This window comes from Bos grunniens, chromosome 21 (assembly GCF_055505025.1).
Source record: "Bos grunniens cultivar Pamir isolate PY7600 chromosome 21, Bosgru_T2T1.0, whole genome shotgun sequence".
Lineage (NCBI taxonomy): Eukaryota > Metazoa > Chordata > Mammalia > Artiodactyla > Bovidae > Bos > Bos grunniens.
The window spans coordinates 5857584-5876100 of record NC_141185.1 but is presented as its reverse complement, the minus strand read 5'-3'; the positions used below and the strand labels follow the sequence as shown (position 1 = coordinate 5876100).

The following is an 18517-nucleotide window of genomic DNA, read 5'->3' as shown; positions in this document are numbered from 1 at the left end:
CCTGGAGAAGCCCATGGACAGAAGAGTCTGCGGGCCTACAGTCCGTGGGGTCGCAAAGAGTCGGACACGATTGAGAGATCAAGCACAGCACAGGAGCTAATACCTACAACCGGAAACCAGTAAAAATTGAACACGTAAGTGAATTGTAGCTACTGTGTAACCAGGAGCAAAAATGTTACACCGTCTGGACAAAGTCAGTTCAGTTCAGTCCAGTTCAGTCTCTCAGTCGTGTCCGACTCTTTGCGACCCCATGAATTGCAGCACGCCAGGCCTCCCTGTCCATCGCCAACTCCCGGACTAAGTCAGAGGATTGTCAAACTCACACTCTCTCTCACTTGTCACGTGCGAGCATCTTCACTTCAGTCCACGGTCAGTGACTGGCACATATGCGCAGGAACTGGAAACATTACAACCCCGTGGATTTGTGCGTTTCTTTCTTTCTGTGGTACTTTGTCCCGACTCCCTGTCTCTCTGAGATAGAGTAAGTAGAGATTTCCATGGGTCCTGTAACAAGTTAACAAGTGTATCATGTGACAAATCTCCCCGCCACCCCAGGGGCTGATCAGGGGTGGGAGGGACCCCGGGAGATGTTTTAGCTCGCCTTAAAGACCCCGGCCTTTCCAGCCTGACATCTGGAGGGCCCCTTTTGGACGTGGGAAGCCGCACCGGTTGGAGCCGAGTCATCAGCCCGGCGCCGATTCTCACTCGAGGCAGGGCCTGGCCGCGGCGGAAGAACGCGCGGAGAGAGGGGCGCGCCTGGCAGGACGTGGCCAAAAGTGGAGCTGCTCCGACGTGGACACCCGGCCGAGATGGGCCGGCGAGTTGTCCATGTTTGGTCCTGGAGCCGCCTGCGGGGAGCGCGGGCGCCGGGACCGCAGGAGGGGTTGTCCCGGCCGGGGCCGGGGGTGGGGTGGGGTGCGACTCCCCAGCTCCCCGCGCGCCCCCTCCCGCGCCCCCACCGCCGCCGCTTCGCCTTTGTCCCAGCGCGCCCCCTGCCCAACCCCGGAGCCGGCGGCCGCGCCGGGAGGCGGGGCCCGGCCGCGGCACCCCCCGCCCCGGCCGCGCACCGCCCTCGGCTCCCCGGCGCCCCAGCCCCGCCCCGGCCCCGCCCGGCCACGTCCCCCCGCCGAGGCCGCCCCCTGGCGGGCGGAGCGGGCGCCCGGCTCGCGCGGCCGCGGCGGCGGGCCCGGGGTTGCCATGGTAACCGGCGGCGGCCGCCGCCACGGCAGGGCCGGCCCCAGCGCCAGCGCCGGCCGCGGCTCGGCGCGGCTCAGTGTGGGGGTGATCGGGCGGCGGCGTGGCCGGGCCGGGGGAGCGGGCACTGCCCGGCGGCCTCAGCATGGAGGACGGCTTCTCGAGCTACAGCAGCCTGTACGACACGTCCTCGCTGCTCCAGTTCTGCAACGGTGAGGAGGGGCGGCGGCCGGGGCGGGCCGGGGGGCCGCGGCGCGGAGCGGGCCGAGGGGGGAGGCCGGGGCGGCCGGGGAGGCCGCGCAAAGTTGCTGCGGAGGGGCGCGCGGTTCCCGCCGCCGCGGGCGCATTGTGCTGGGCTGCCGAGCCCCCGGGCCGCCCGGGCCTCGCTGCTCCCCCGCCCCCGCCCCGGCGCGGCTCGCTGCTCCCGGCTCCCGGCTCCCGGCTCCCGCTCCGGGCTCCGGCCAGTGCGCTCAGGGAGCGGCCGGTCCCGGAGAGACCCGCGCGGGCGCACCGGCCGGGCAGCGCGTGGGGAGGCCCGGGCGTCCCGGGGCTCCGCGGGGACGTGTTGCTTTCTGCTTCCAAACTCACATCTGTTTGGAAATGTCTGGAAGAAGAACTCGGAAAACACATCACTTAATAACAAAACGCTCCTTCGATGATGTGCGCAGTGGTTGCTGCGCGTGGACTCAGATCCATTCCGTTCTACTTTGATGAAACCATCAACACTTTCATGCAATCTAGAGCTGTTTAAATGGACAGGCAGAGTGAACCGGGCTTCAAAGTGTTTCGACTGTTTACGGGGTGATACTTTTGGGGTTTTTTGTTTGTTTGTTTGTTTACAGGGAGGAAATAGTAATAGCTATCAATATGGCATCTTTAAAAATTATATAAAATCTTAACGTTTCAAAGATGTTAGTTTCACTAGTAGGGTTGAAAAAGATAGTCACAGCAGACTGCATGGTTTATCAGAACCATTCACGCACAAAAGTTAACCATACAATTTTTATATGTTGGATTTATTGCTTTATTAGAGGATCTCAGAAACTTGTTAAAGAAAAAAAAATCGTGTATTTTCTAGAATGTGCCTCTAGTACAGGTGGAATCATTTGGAATTCTAGACGCTTTGACGGCTTGAGCAATTTATTTTGCAGTTGTATTTGTGATTTAGGCGAATATCTCTAGTTATTCGACACCTGTTTGCAAATAGGAGGTATTAGCCTTGGCAATTAAGATCACCGGGTTGATTCATCCTTCAATCTCTGGCGAAATTTATCATCTTTTTCATGGGAGAGTATATAGTCTTATAGTTTTGGCAGCTTGTAATTTTCATGTTAATCACATGTGAGCCTTCATTAACTTGTAATGGCCTCTTCAGCAGAAAGGATGAAAGTTTTTGCTCTCCAAATTTAACAAGAGTTTCAGAGCTGAAGGAGGATAGAATGTATTTGGTGCCCTTCTGGCCATTGGAATTTCTTATATGTAGTTGAGAGTCATGGAAACGGTTTTATCCTCCACAACATTAAGTAGATATTTGAGCAGTTGTTTAGGGGCTGGTCATGTTGCTTCTAAATAGCAGTTCAGTCATAAAGTTGGGCATCTATTCATGAACATTCTGGATTTCTGCCTTTTCTTATTGTGTGTCAGAAATATTGGTAAGGAATTTTACTGGTAAGTGTCTAGAAGAAAGTAAAAACCAGATTTTATATTGTATAGCTAACAGTTGAAAGAAAAATGACTTTATTATTGAAGCATAGTTGAATTACAATGTGTTAAATTCTGCTGTACAGCAAAATGGCTCAGTTATACACATATATCTATTCTTTTTTTATATTCTTTTCCTTTATGGTTTTTCTGAAGATACTGAATATGATTCCCTGTGCTACACAGTAGAACTTTTGTTGTTTATCCACCCTGTATATAATAGTTTACATCTGCTAATCCCAAACTTGCCATCCATCCATTCCCTACCCATGTCCCCATAGGAAAACAATGACTTTAAAATAGCTTAGAAACAAGCAATAAGAGCAATTCAAAATACAACTGAATCGTAACAGTTAAATTACTTTTCTTTACAAAGCTCTTAGCTCTGTGCTTTTTTTTTTTTTCGGTTACCTTATGAATAAAGTTTAAAGCAAGAATGGTCTCTGAGGTAGAAGTGAGTGTCACACTGGTGATGTTTTAGGCACCAGATGTTTGGATGAGAAATTATTCATTTTAAGAGGCCTTTGCTAAGTGAAAATATAAATGAGTACAACCCAATTAATGACTATGATGATTCAATGAAAGCAGTGGATCACAGGAGCACCATTTCACCAAGCATTAAATTAAACATTTGGGTATTTTATTGGCTACAGTGAAAAAAAATTCTTTTTGAATTAGAGATTTCCATGACAATGGCAGGACTACACCACGCAGAGATGAACCCATCCGTGTTCACATGTTGAGCAGACTGCATGCTTTCGACAGTGACGGGAACCAAAAAGTCATAGCTGTTTGTTAGCTTCAGAAAATACCTCCCATACTTGCTGTTTGGATGACTGCCACAGGTAACGTCTTCCTGGTGCGATCAAGATAGAGGTTAGTAATAAACGTGAAAAGGAAGGAAGAGAAAACGTTGTTCTGATGAGTGAAGTCTCTAGTTTCCCCTGTATTTTTTCCCTTACTGTCTCTCGTACTTAATTTGTAATGGATATTAAATGTCAACATAGGCGGTATCTAGCCTCATGAAAAGACTATCCATGCTCCTTTTAGATACTGGCTGTCTCACTTCAGTAGGAAATGTGTGCAGTGTTTTTCTCTCCGAAACTGTTTAGGACTCTGTAAAGTGAGCTAGAAATCACAACCTTCTGTCCGCCTAAGAAAAAACGAGCATAGTTGGAAAGTGGACTAAAGCCGTCATTTATAAGCCAATTTCCTGTTTGGGAAATACTTGCCACCTTTTACTCCATTTTTTCTTCAAACCCTTCCTTTTGCATAGGAGGAAACTGAGGCTCAAAGAGATTTTTCTAACTTTATAAGGCCACACAACTAGTAAGGCTTGGATACCGGTATGAATTCTTTTGGTTTGTTTTAATAACAGCTATTGAGAGAGATAATTCACATTCTATAAAAATTCTGTCTTTTTAAAGTATACAGTTAAGTGGCTTTTAGTATATTCACAGAATTGTGCGTGCATCAACATTGTCTAATTTTAGAACATTTTCATCACCACCCAAGAAACCCCAGCACCCACTAGGTTGTATTCCCCACTGCCCTGGCCCTTTGGCAACACCAACCTATCTTTCTGTCCCTCTGGATTCTGAATATTCAGTATAAATGGAATCATACGTGTGGCCTTTTATCTGGCTGTTTTCACTTAGCACAATGATTTAAGGTTCACCCATGTTGTAGCATGTGTCAGTACTTCATTCTTTTTATGGCCAAATAATATTCTGTTATATGGGTTCAGTTCAGTTCAGTCGCTCAGTCGTCTCCGACTCTTTGCGACCCCATGAATCGCAGCACGCCAGGCCTGCCTGTCCATTACCAACTCCCGGAGTTCACCTGGACTCACGTCCATCAAGTCAGTGATGCCATCCAGCCATCTCATCCTCTGTCGTCCCCTTCTCCTCTTGCCCCCAATCCCTCCCAGCATCAAAGTCTTTTCCAATGAGTCGACTCTTCGCACAAGGTGGCCAAAGTACTGGAGTTTCAGCTTTAGCATCATTCCTTCCAAAGAAATCCCAGGGCTGATCTCCTTCAGAATGGATTGGTTGGATCTCCTTGCAGTCCAAGGGACTCTCAAGAGTCTTCTCCAACACCACAGTTCAAAAGCATCAATTCTTCGGCGCTCAGCCTTCTTCACAGTCCAACTCTCACATCCATATATGACCACAGGAAGAACCCTGCTTTATGTCTCTGTTCACCAGTAGATAGGCATTTGGGTTGTTTCTACTTTTTGACTGCCATCAATAATACTATTAGGAACATTCATATCCAGGTTTTTGTGTAAACATATGTTTTCATTTCTGTTTGGTTGATGCCTAGAAGTAGGGCTTCCCTGGTGGCTCAGATGGTAAAGAATCTGCCTTCAGTGCATGAGACCCAGGTTCAATCCCTGGGTCGGGAAGATTCTCTGGAAAAGGGTATGGCAACCAACTTGAGTATTCTTCCCTGGAGAGTTCCATGAACAGAGAAGCCTGGCAGGCTCGAGTCCATGGGGTCGAAAAGAGCTGCACGTGACTGAGTGACTAATGCACGTTCACACTTACCTAGGAATAGATTTGCTGAGGCGTATGGTAGCTCTGGTTTAACATTTTTGAGGAACTAGTCTGAATTTTTTGAAATCTAAACATCAAGCAGTCCATCCTAAAGGAAATCAGTCCTGAATATTCACTGGAAGGACTGATGTTGAAGCTGAAACTCCAATACTTTGGCCACCTGATGCGAAGAACTGACTCCTTGGAAAACTCTGATGCTGGGAAAGATTGAAGGTGGGAGGAGAAGGGGACAACAGAGGATGAAACGGTTGGATGGCATCACTGACTCAATGGACATGAGTTTTAGCAAGCTCTGGGAGTTGGTGATGGACAGGGGATGCCTGTGCAATCCATGGGGTCGCAAAGAGTTGGACATGGATTGAGCGACTGAACTGAACTGAAACATCAAGCTCTTTTTATTATACCTTGTTGGTATGAGACTGGGGAGTCAAGAAACTGGATGAAAGAGGGAAGGAAGTGGGTGGGAAGAACATACTGTTGCTATTTCATTTCTGTGAGTCACTTTGGATTCTTCCATCAATCACAGTTCTTCAAAAGAAGTCAGTGTACACGTTGGCTTAGTTGCTGTAGGTTACAAGAATTTCAGAGTTTCAGGGGACTTAAGGGTGATCTCATCTCATGATTTACTTTCTTAAGCCTCTGAATGTTTCGTCAAAGTACAGCTCACCCAGGAACCCAAATGTCAGGCAGATAAACCACGGGGAGCATCCCCCGCTGAACTCGGGGAGAGGGTAGTGTCTCTGGTCCTCCTTGCCTGTCCTGTCATCCCCTGATTCCATTCACCCAGCCCTCCAGGGCTTGAGATCTCTGTTCCAGAGGTTATTCAACCCATGGTTGAGCAGTTCCAAAGAACGGGAAACTCACTATCTCTGCATGCAGTCCATTCCTTCTTTGTGTGATTCAGACCGTCAGTTGCTAAAAGCAGTCAAAATTTGGCCCAAGTTCTGCTCCTTGGGTCCATAGGAAATAGCTTTAATCTCTTCTCTATGTACTAGGTCATCCCATGTTTGAAGACAGTCATGATAGCTCCTTCTCAGGTCTGATTCCAGCTAAACATTACCTTTAAAAAAAGAAATCCTCACAAGACACAGTTTTAGACCCTTCATTATCCTGGTTGCCCAGTCCATACTTCTTTTCTTTTGTCTGTATGCCTCTCTGGGCTTCCCTTGTGGCTCAGCTGGTAAAGAATCCGCCTGCAATGCTGGAGACCTGGGTTTGATCCCTGGGTTGGGAAGATCCCCTGGAGAAGGGAAAGGCTACCCACTCCAGTATTCTGGCCTGGAGAATTCCATGGACTGTATAGTCCAGGGGTCGCAAAGAGTCGGACACAACTGAGCAACTTTCACTCACTCACTTATATGCCTCTTTAAATTTGACACAGCTGAATATCTGCGTATTCCAAGCGCGGTTTTTAAATAGAGCAGAGTAGAGCTGGATACTTCACCTCCCTTGTTCTAAAGTCTATACTTCTAATAATGTAGCCCAAGACCATATTAGTTCTTTTGCTTGCCATTTCACATTGTTACCTTTTATTGGTTTTCACCTAAAATTCTTGTCTGTTTTACATGTATTGTGGCTAACCCCCTTTTTTTCCCATACTTTCCCCTTTTCTTTTTAAGGGGGAATTTCCTTTTTTATTTTAGGGGTAATTTCCTGCAATACAGCATAATTGTAATCTGTATCGTAATGCTGTAAATACTCCCAACACTTATAAAATATTTCAGTGTTATAACAACATGGAAGTTGGTCATTGCCTTAAAGGTTATGATTCTGGCTGATAGCTTTTTTTTCTGTCTTGCCTGGAAAGGTGCTGTGAGAGATCTCCCCATGTTCCTTTCTACAGCCTACACATGGCTCAGCTCCCACTTCTGATGTAACTGGACTTCCCCTGCAGGTGCTACTTGTTAATAACCACAGCCTGTCAAGTCCCTGCTCCCTCCTGCTCCTTCCTGCTCCCTCCTGCTCCCAGTGACATTCTGAAGCCACTGCAGTAATCTTTTGAACTTCGTTGTCATTGTTCACTTGCTAAGTTGAGTCTGACTCTTTGTGACCCCAGGGACTGCAGCACACCGGGTTTCCCTGTCCTTCACGATCTCCCAGAGTTTGCTCAGATTCATGTCCACTGAGTCAGTGATGCCATCCAACCATCTCATCTTCTGTCATCCCCTTCTTCTGCTCTCAGTCTTTCTTAGCGTCAGAGTTTTTTTCCAGTGAGTCAGCTCTTTGCATCATGTGGCCAAAGTGTTGGAGCTTCAGCTTCAGCATCAGTCCTGCCAATGAATATTCAGGACTGATTTCCCTTAGGATTAACTGGTTTGATGTCCTTGTAGTCCAGGGCACTCTCAACAGTCTTCTCCAACACCACAATTGAAAAGCATCAATTCTTCAGCACTCAGCCTTCTTTATGTTCCAGCTCTCACATCCATACATGACTGCTGGAAAAACCATAGCTTTGACTCTGCAGACCTTTGTTGGCAAAGTGATATCTCTGCATTTTAATATGCTGTCTACCCACTCCAGTACTCTTGCCTGGAGAATCTCATGGATGGAGGAGCCTGGTGGGCTGCAGTCCATGGGGTTGCGAAGAATCAGACACGACTGAGTGACTTCACTTTCCCTTTTCACTTTCTTTTTTTTATTTTCTTTTTTTTAACTTTACAATATTGTATTGGTTTTGCCGTATATCAACATGATCCGCCACAGGTATACACGTGTTCCCCATCCTGAACCCTCCTCCTCGAAGGAAATGGCGACCCACTCCAGTGTTCTTGCCTGGAGAATCCCAGGGATGGGGGAGCCTGGTGGGCTGCAATCCATGGGGTCGCTAAGAGTCAGACACGACTGAGGGACTTTACTTTCACTTTCACTTTCATGCATTGGAGAAGGAAATGGCAACCCACTCCAGTGTTCTTGCCTGGAGAATCCCGGGGACAGGGGAGCCTGATGGGCTGCCGTCTTTGGGGTCGCACAGAATCGGACACGACTGAAGCAACTTAGCGGCAGCAGCCCGTTGGTCATAGCTTTTCTTCCGAGGAGTGCTTTAAGCGTCTTTTAATTTCATGGCCACAGCTACTGCCATTTATTTTTCTAGTTATGAAATGAAAACTTGTTTTTATTTCTAAGCATTTATATTGAGGGAGTTAAGAATACTTTATTTAAAATCTTAGAAATATTTTGGCATCTTTGATTTTGTTAACTCTGATTCTGATAGAATTTTCATGTTGGCAAATAGTTGGGTTTGAAACAAAGTCAAGGAACTCGTGTGAAGAAATCACTCTAAACTGACCAAAATGAAGTCTTTTCAAACCTCATGTATTCTTCTGTGGTGGCTGAGGACTGAGTTAGATTTTGTCTGTTAGCAAAATCCAAAGAAAATAGTTTTTACAGGAAAATGCCAAGTAAGCACCCATACTAAGTGAGAATTTTTAATTGGTATACTTGATATTCTGGCAGGGAATCTATTTTATAGCCAAACCACAAGCATTTATGACATTATAAACAAACCCAGGCATTCTGATGGAAAGTTCACCAAACCAGGCTTAAAAGTAACTATCAGTCAGTTCTTGTTAATTTCTGAGACAATATAAGCTTTTTCATATAGTCTCTTAAAAAATAAACATTTTAGTTGAGTGGAGAGTGGATAAAAAAGAAATAACATCTTTGTTTCTACTGTCAAAGTCTGTTCGAGCTATAAAACTAGAAGCGTGAAAAACTTAATTACGGTAGCATTGAAAATTGAACATTAAAGCTTTGCTTTTAGTAGCAAAAACAGCTTCTCTAAGGACTTAAAACCAATGGTATTTTGTGCCAGTTACAAAAGTCTCTTTCAGGAAAACTGTAATTATTCATCTTTAAAATCCTAGCTTATTAATTGAGGATTTCTAGGATTAGCAAAATGTTTTAAATGCCACCAGACACATGGAAAACTTTTTTAAAAGTATGCTGCAAATTGTAAATGGCATGTAAGTATTATCAATATACTCTCCCCACCAAAGCGTCATGTTTTTCTCACTAGATGTTTGATACGTAAGTTTAATATTCTGCTGACAGCTGCATGTTTGTTTCAATGTCGTGTGGGACGGGGGCTATCTTATATGCCACCCGGAGCTGGTACGTACCCTCTTTGGTTTCCTGTAAATAAATAGCTCTTTAGAAGATTTTCATTCTTTAAAGTATTTATTTTCCAATCAAGAATTAGGTAGACATACTTTCAGTTTTGTTTCCTTTCAAGCCCTATCTTTATTGGAAAATACTATTTGTGGGGAAAGCTACATTTTTACAAGAGTACTTAGTTGTGTCTTAAAATGCAGTAGCATATTTATCCTGCCAGCTTTCTGGAAAAGATTTAAACTCGCTGTCTTTAGTAAACTATCCTCTCTGTGAAGGCGCAGATTTGACCATTAGCCTTGGATGATGCAAGAGGCTGGGATCGCTGAGCCCAGAGCCTGCCCCAGGTGGGGAGTTCCACAGGAGACCTTGGCTGCCTGCAGAGCAGGGAGAACAGAGGAGCCAGGCTCTCGGGGTGGTGTCTCAGTCGTGGCGCGTCCTTGCGGTGGGGTCCAGCACTGGCTGTATCCTTCATTCTGTGCCCTCTGGAGGGGAAGGCATCATTGTCCTGGACTGCAAATTATTCCCACAAAGAACCTTTCGCGGACAATGGGCAGCTCACAGTTAAGGATAATGAGGATAGAGACGATCAGACGAGTATTCATGGAGAGAGAGGCCTTTAAGTTCACTTGGCAGATGGAGGCAGTTTCGAGTGCGTCCCTACAATGTGCCGAGGACAATGAAAAATGTTGAAAACATGTCCTCCCTAGAAGCATCAGTTTTCCCTCAGCAGTGTCCTGCGTGCGTCTTTCCCCCGGCCTCCCATCTCCACGGGAGAGTTCTCCTCTCCCATGGATCTCATCGTTCCTGCCCCCACTTTACTCAGACCCCGGTCAGTGCTCATCTGGGGTGTGTTGTAAGGGCAGCGGCCCCAAACTAGCCTTTCCGCCTCCAGTCTCAGCTCCTTTTTCTTACTCAACACGTGCTTGAGTACCCACCGAGCTCCTCACTACGCAGGTCTAAGGGTTCCAGCCACACGAGGGGTCCACGTGGCCCTGGCTTTTAAAAGGAAGCGCACATTGCCCTTCAGGAGCTGGACGCTCAGCATCGTGTTCTCAGTCAGTTGTTTAACGACCCTGGACATAGATGGTGCTGAGAAGCAGGCTCAGGAGAGGGGCCGGGCATGGGACCCAGAAAGGCCTGCGTGAGCTTTTCCCTGGGGAGTGGAAGCCATTCACCCACAGGGGCGGGGAGAGGGCAGGAAAGAACATTCTAGACTGGGTGTGAAGCCCTGGGCGGGAAAGGACCTTTTTGGAAACTGAAAGTCTTCCCCCGAGAGAAAGAGAAATGGGACAGAGTTGAAGTGAGGCGGAGAGTGTCCTGTGGGGCCTTTGGGCCACGTTAGGAGTTTGGTCTTATTTCTGGGGAGCAGAGAGAATGTGGTGGAGAATTTTGAGGCGATAGAGTGACATGGTCAGATTTTCAGGGAGTTTTGGAGACTGCCTCTCCCCGCAGTGCAGAGGAGGGGCTGGGGGGGCTGCTGAGGGCGAGAGGGGGGCTCCCCATGAACCCGGGGAGAATGGTGGCGATTCCCACCAGAGGGCTGCTTGGGGGCTGGCCGCACCTGGGCTTTGGCCTTTACAGGCAGGAGGAGGAGGAACTGAGGATGCCTCCCGGGCCCCTGACATGTCCGCCCAAGTGAGTACCACAGGCCAAGCTAGAAGGAGCTGGAAGGGCGGACAGGCAGACAACGGTTCAGCTGGGGCTTGTGGGACCTAAAGCCGAGGGGCTGACTGGCTCGTGGGAGGCAGAAACCGGAGCCAGAAGATGTCTGTCCTGGAGAGGAGATGTTTGAGAGCCATCAGTATGTAGATTGGGGCTTCCCTGGTGGCTCAGGTAGTACAGAACCTTTGTGATGCAGGAGACGTGGGTTTGATCCCTGGGTCGGGAAGATCCCTTGGAGAAGGAAATGGCAACCCACTCCAGTATTCTTGCCTGGAGAATCCCATGGATGGAGGAGCCTGGTGGGCTACCCGTCCATGGGGTTGCACAGATGACTGAGCGGGTAACACTTTGACACTTCACACTTACAGTGTATAGATGGCACCAGAATGCATGGCGAAGGTGAGCTCACTTAAGGTGGAGTTAGAATACTCCTTCTGAAAGATCGATCTGAGCCAGGAAACTCCCTCCTGTTGGAAAGTCTTCAGGGTCTCCCCACCTTTCTGGCACACAAGGCCCCAAGAGGCGGCTGCATGTCTCAACTCCCAGGTGCTTCCCCAGCCACCACCACCGGCTCCTGAGTCTGGTGAGGGGGTCCTTTCTTGGTGGCCACTAAACCTCTGTCATCACCATGATCCCAGAGGCCTGTCACGGTGATTTATTTTCAGATCTCCCGTTAGACTGTCACCCTTTTCCAGGCAGAGGCTGCCGGTGGTCGTGTTTGTATTTTTTTGCTCCTCAGCAGAGCCTGCACCTGGTGGGTGTCCTGATGGCTGTTGTGGGCTTGTGAAATATACACGCACTGGTCAAAACACCTCACCTGTAACGCATATGCTAAATCAAGGTTAAGTAGGTGCCACTTCTACATATCCTTGAAATAATGTGTGTGTGTGTGTGTGTGTGTATATATATATATATATATATATATATATATTATGAGGAAGGCATGGCAACCCATTCCAGTGTTCTGGCCTGGAAAATCCCACGGACAGAGGAGCCTGGTGGGCTACAGTCCATGGAGTCGCAAAAGAGTCAGACACGACTCAGTTGACTGAACAACAACACGAGGTGGTTTCATAGGCTTAACACAAATTATATTCAGCCAGAGGAATTGACCCAGTGAAGTAGTTCTTGGCAATATCAACATTTTTAGCCATAAAAAAGGATTGAACTGTTAAATCAGCCCCCCCCCAAATTATTTTGTGTAACAAGAATTTTTACCATTCTTAGACAAATATGTTCCAGTCGAGCAGTTGCTTAGAGTTGTTGTTGTCATTGTTTAGTTGCTAAGTCCTGTCTGACTCTTGCGACTCCGTGGCCTATAGCCCACCAGGCTCCTCTGTCCATGGGATTCTCCAGGCAGGAATACTGGAGTGGGTTGCCATTTCCTTCTCCAGGGGATCTTTGCACTCCAGAGATTGAACCTAAGTCTCCTGCGTTGGCAGGCGGGTTTTTAACCATTGAGGCACCAGGGACGCGCTGGTAGAGTTAGGAGTGTCATCTATCTCATGCCTGTGCATAGTAGCCCCGCTTATGGTGTCGCCAACAGTTGAAAATCCTTAGGAACAGAACTGAGTAAGGATACTTCATGTAGCATGAAGTCCCTTGTCATGCTGAACCATCCCGTGTGTGAAACACGGAGACTACTCCCCCGGGACTGCACGGGCCATATAATAAAGATAATGATCAGTGAGCATGGCTTCACCAAATTTGTCCTTTAGAAAGTAATTAAGCAGCCTTGCCTGCACTCCACCGCTCTCAAAGACTGAAATCTGGCTCTGTGTGTCATTTCTTTGCCTGCCGAGAAAACAGCCTTCTATTGAGTTGATATAATTTAATTATATAAAAATGTGTGTTCAGACTGCGTCTTGTACTTAATTACAGCTCTGACAACACAGAGTTGTTATTTCCCAGCCAGAGCTTGTGCTTCTCCTAGGTAGGGGCTGTGTCCCATCCATCTTTCCCTGCCCAGGGCCAGGCACTCTGTGTGTGTGTGTGTGTGTGTGTGTGTGTGTGTAGGAGCGGGAGACACAGACAGTGCTGGAGGTCTCACCGGGCAACGTCAGATGTCACATGTCACATGGTCTGAGCACGTACCGTTGTCCCCTTGTTTAACCTTCACTGAATGAGGTGTTTGGATGGCATCACTGACTCAATGGACAAGTTTGAGCAAACTCCAGGAGATGGTGAAGGACAGGCAAGCCTGGCGTGCTGCAGTCCATGGGGTCGCAGAGTCAGACATGACTGAACAATAACAACCACCCCTTTGAGGTGGCTTCCGTGTTCATCTCCATTGTGACTGGTGAGGAAACAGAGCCCCCCAAATTTGAGAAACCTGCTCAAGGCCACCTGGCTTGTCCTGTTCAGAGCTGGGATTTGAACCCAGGCATTTGGCTCCCTGGTCCATAGCCTATGACGTGCTCAGTTATGTTTGATGAGTGAGTGATGGATCCAAAGACGGGACTGGTCACAGACACGAAGGGATGTAGATGGTTTTCGTTGGCCCCTTGCTTCTGGAAGAAGCCACGCACTTGTTACTAGTTGGATCTGAGGTCCTTTCACCGGCTTGCCAAGGGGGTCTCCGGACACGTTTCCTTGTCTTCACCCGCGTTTCCCTTCAAATCGCAGGCCTGCCGCGCTTTGTAGAGCAGGAGTCTCACTTCTCTCTGAGTTACCCAAAGTCCCCAGGGAGCTGCCCGTTGCCCCGAGGATGCGGGATAGCGTCCGGGAACGGCCTCCAGCCTGCTCTCCTGACCCGAGGCGGCCTCCCCTCCCAGGTGCCCTAAGATGCCACCCCCTGGGTGGTGTCTGAAGGAGCCTGGCTGGTTGACACTTGTTCCCACACGCTGTGCCCCTGGCTTCCCTGCAGGAACCCTGCCCCACACCTCCCCTACCTCCTTCGTGTGTCCTGAATTTCGGCAGTGGGACCTCCCTGGTGGCCCGGTGGTGAGGACTTCCCCTTCTCTCTCTATAACAGGCTCTGGCTTCATCCATCTCACTAGAACTGACTGAAATTCGTTCTTTATTATGGCTGAGTGCTGCGATTCACGGGGTCACAAAGAGTCGGACACGACTGAGCAACTGAACTGAAGGAAGAGAAAACAAATATCGTATAGTAACGCGTATATATGGAATCTAGGGAAAGCTTATTGATGAACCTGTTTGCAGGGAAGGAATGGAGACATAGAGGTAAAGGAAGGACTTGTGGACGGTGGGGAGCAGCCAGTGGGACATGTGGAGAAAGCGGCACTGACTTGTCTGCACTGCCGTGTGTGTGGGTGCAAGCTGGTGAGAAGTCGTTACATGATGCGTAACAGGGAGCCCAGCCTGGCCTGCCGTGTGTGTGGGTACAGGCTGGTGAGAAGTCGTTATATGATGCGTAACAGGGGACCCAGCCTGGCCTGCCGTGTGTGTGGGTACAGGCTGGTGAGAAGTCGTTATATGATGCGTAACAGGGAGCCCAGCCTGGCCTGCCGTGTGTGTGGGTACATAGCTGGTGAGAAGTCGTTATATGATATGTAACAAGGAACCCAGCCTGGCGCTCTGTGGTGACCTAGAGGGGTGGGAAGGAGAAGGGAGGGAGGCCTGCGAGGAGGGGATCTATGTACAGTTATGGCTGATTCGTGCTGTTGTACAGCAGAAACCAGCACAGCACTGGAAAGCAGTTTTCCTCCAGTTTAAAAAAAGGACCTCACCTTCCAGTGCAGGAGGTGCGGGCTTGATCCCTGGTTGGGAAGCTAAGATCCCACATGCCTCATGGCCAGAAAAAAACAAAACATAAACCTGGAGCAGTACTGTAATGAGTTTCATAAAGTCTTAAAACAAAAATGCATCTAGGCGAGGCTCTCCTGGGGCCCCAAGCCTGGCGCCTGTGTCCCCGTGCCCTGCGAACCCTGATTTCCCTCCAGACCGGCAGATCCCGGAGGGAGTCCCATCAGGGCCCTCAGTTCCTGAGTGCTGGGCCGAAGAGTGAGTCATCTCAGAGTAGAACTAGGAAGCGATCATCTCGGCCTGGTAACTGCTCACTTACAGAGGTTTAGCGTGCTCTGTGCGTTGTCCCCTCTCCTATAGTAAAGCGTTAATGAAACTGTTCACTCCTTTTTAAAAAATCTATTTATTTTTTAATTGAAGGATAATTGCTTTATGGAATTTTGTTGTTTTCTGTCAAACCTCAACATGAACCAGGTATGCCCAAATCCCTTTCCTCATGTTGGTAGTTCTGGTTCTTTCTGTTTTTCCCTCCAGCAGCCTCATCTCATTCATCGCTCCCTTGCCCTTTTTAGAAGCCTGTTTCAGTTTTTAGTTGTGGCAGTGGTGGTGGTTTAGTCGCTAAGTCGGGTCTGACTCTTGCACTTAACGTGACACTGACCTGTGTTAGCCATTTTCGAGTGTACAGTTCAGCACGAAGTCCATTCTCATGGTGTGCCGCCATCACGAGCATCAGGCCACAGAACCCTTTTCATCTTGCAAAACTGAAACTTTGTCCCCATTCAACAATGAATCCCATTCTTCCCTCCCTGGGGCCCTGGCACCCTCCATTCACTTTCTGTCTCTAAGAATTTGATTACTCTAGGGACCTCATATAAGTGAAATCCTACAGTATTTGTCCTTTTGTAACCGGCTTATTCCCCTTGCAGAACCTTTTGTAAAACTCCAGTTTCACGAGTTACAGAATCCCAAACCGAACAATGTCTGACTAAGGGTTCAAAGCTGGGTGCGAGGGGAGAGGGGTAATTACCTCAGAGTTCGAGGCAGTCAGAGCCCCTGCTGGGCGTCACTGGATCGCACCCACGTGAGTTGCCAGCAGCTCTGTTCAGCCTGTCCCGGGCAAAGTCTAAACATCTTGTCTCTGGAATCCCTCTAATAAAATGTCTGCTCTTCCCCTCCCCGCCCTGGTGTCAGGGCGAGACCAGGCTCCAGGAGGGTGGTGCAGAGTCCTGGGAAACAGGGCTCAGACTTCACACTGTCCTGTACACGACCCACCAGCGACAAAGGCCGCTCTGACAAGCAGAGAATGGTGACAAGTGTCTAAGCTCTCTTAGGAATGGGGGAGGTGGTGGTGGAAAAAATTTTAGGGCAGTTTAGAAAGATGATGAAGGGCATATGTTTGCTAGAGAAATTCCATGACATACGCCTTCTGATCACCAATAGCATGCATTCTCTCTCAACTAGCTAAGAACCTAAGAAAGGAAACAGCAGGTGTGAGACCCAGGGTCTAGGAAAGGATCTGGCGCAGAGTCTTGGAATATCTCTGAGTTTTTGTGCTTTTTTTTTAAAGATGGCTGTTGCACATTTGGCACCATCTACTGACGTGAATGTCTGAGTGGAGCATTACACTCGCAAGACTGTTTAAAAAGATGAGCAAGCGTAGGCTGCATGTGTCCAAAATGAGTCACTGACTCTTGAGAATTAGTACAAAAGATGCTGTGCGTTTCTCTCAAGGCCTCCTGAGGTCTATCACCAGGTTACATCCCCGAGGTTCAACATGGGCTTTGGAGACAGACAGGTTTGGGTTCGAATCTCGATTCTGCCAGTGATGAAAAATAAACACCCTGACCTCACTTTCCTCCCTTCCGCCCATCTGCTGCTGTCTGTCCCACTGGGCAAACCCAGAGGGGATCAGGGGGCTGTGTTGCATCCCCCACCCCTGCCAAGGTTAGCCTCCCAGCACAGAGGACAGGGAAGGGTCAGAGGGCAATCGCAAGAGTTCCAGCAGTGTTGTCTAGAATTGAGATGTAGAGATTTATGAATGTGTTACCTTTGTGTCGTCTTGATGGTTGCAGCTGTGTTGGTCTAGCCTGGTTCCCGATGCCATGTTGGCACCCCGTCAGTGCTAGAGTCATCCATCTGTCTACTGTGTGTGTCGCTCTTCCGGCATGCCAGGAGTCTCCATGGCTCTGTAGTCTTGCTTTATCCATCCTTATCCCCTTGTGTTTCCATATGGAAGTAGTTTATCCTGGGGACCCAGCCTACACACCATCTCCTGGCTGAAATCTTCCGTGATCTATCCAGGGTCACTTCTGCATTTCCGAATTCCAGCACATACCCCTCCAAATGCTGTTTGGTTCCTTCTAGTCCACCTTCTGGTTATCTGCACGGCCTTTGTTTCCACCCACCGGCTGGCACGTTCCTTGAGGGCGGAGGCCTGTATTGTCTTTTTGCTTCCTTCCGTTGCTCTGCACAGAGCCTGGGTCGTATGTGTGTCTAGTAAATGCTTGTTGAATGAAAAACCAAACCCTAAAATTAGACAAGGGGCCTGGCTATCTTTAAATTATCACGAAAGGCAAAGGGAGAACTTCCTGATACTGAAAAGCTTTTCAGTATTCCCAGAAACATGCCGTTATTGTTTACAGAAGTGACGCAACTCACAGTTGCATGTAGCAAAGCCTCTTAGTTATCACAGAGTGGAGTCAGTGTGTGAGCTTTCGGCATTCATGGATTTATACATATTTGTGTACACACTTGGTAAAAAAAATGATGTATATGTATTATATACACACAATTTTATTCTGTTTATTTATCTTTTGGGGGTTGACATGGCCTCTAAACACAGGCCAGCTGCTGTGATTTGTTCCCATATTGAAAGGATTCATTGAGAGACACTATAGTTTATGCAGAACCATAGTGTGGAACACTGTAGACTTCTCAAGAAGGGATTTTTCAAGAGTAATGTAATACATGCTGTTTCATCTCGTTTACTGACCATAAAACGTAACTCCAGCGTAAAACTGCCTAAAACCGTCCACTCTAGTATTTTATAGTTTTTAAAGTACCTTTGGATCTATTTCTCACAACCAAACTCAGAGGAGAGTTAGATAAATACTCTCCTGTCACATTGACGTAACAGACAATGAGCTCCATCAGGTGACGATGGGTGTTAAGTTACTTCCTCAAGACCACTTGGTTCAGGAAGTGACAGACCCCAAATCCAGCCTCCTGACAAATCCTAGGGTTCCCTACTATGTGTAAGTATCTGCATTGATCTGGTTGGTAATGAACCTTGATCAGAGGACTTTATTTGTAAAAATATGATGTAGATAGTTGTACCTTCTGTTCTGTACAGTTTGTTGTGGTGGTGGTGGTTTTCCTGGACCTTGGGAAATTCTGTATAGATACCCCTCGCTTTTAGAAACCTGACACCCAGCATTCCAGATGCGGCGTAAGCCATTACAAGATTCTTTACTGGATTCCGTAGCCTCTTCTTAAACCTGCAGATTTCCTGATCTGCTTAATTATCATCTTTGCCAAATGTTGATCCTGCTCTTTTGGAGGCCACATCTTGGGTAGAGTGCCTT

At 48.0% G+C, this 18517-nt stretch overlaps 1 protein-coding gene across 9 annotated transcripts in view; it reads left to right on the top strand.

The window, feature by feature from the left end:
- Positions 1-18517, top strand: part of EML1 (EMAP like 1) — a 204356-nt gene that overhangs the window by 63277 nt on the left and 122562 nt on the right. Inside the window, exon 1 of one of the 9 annotated variants that reach the window (XM_086362990.1) lies at positions 1154-1406. The exons of 5 other annotated variants lie outside the window; for them this stretch is intronic. In XM_086362990.1, the coding sequence (XP_086219116.1) occupies positions 1340-1406 (67 nt within the window). In that variant the 5' untranslated portion in view covers positions 1154-1339. Of the gene's footprint in view, positions 1-1153; positions 1407-18517 lie in introns of those variants that run through there. 3 more of the 9 variants (XM_086362989.1, XM_086362986.1, XM_086362985.1) reach the window with 3 other exon arrangements.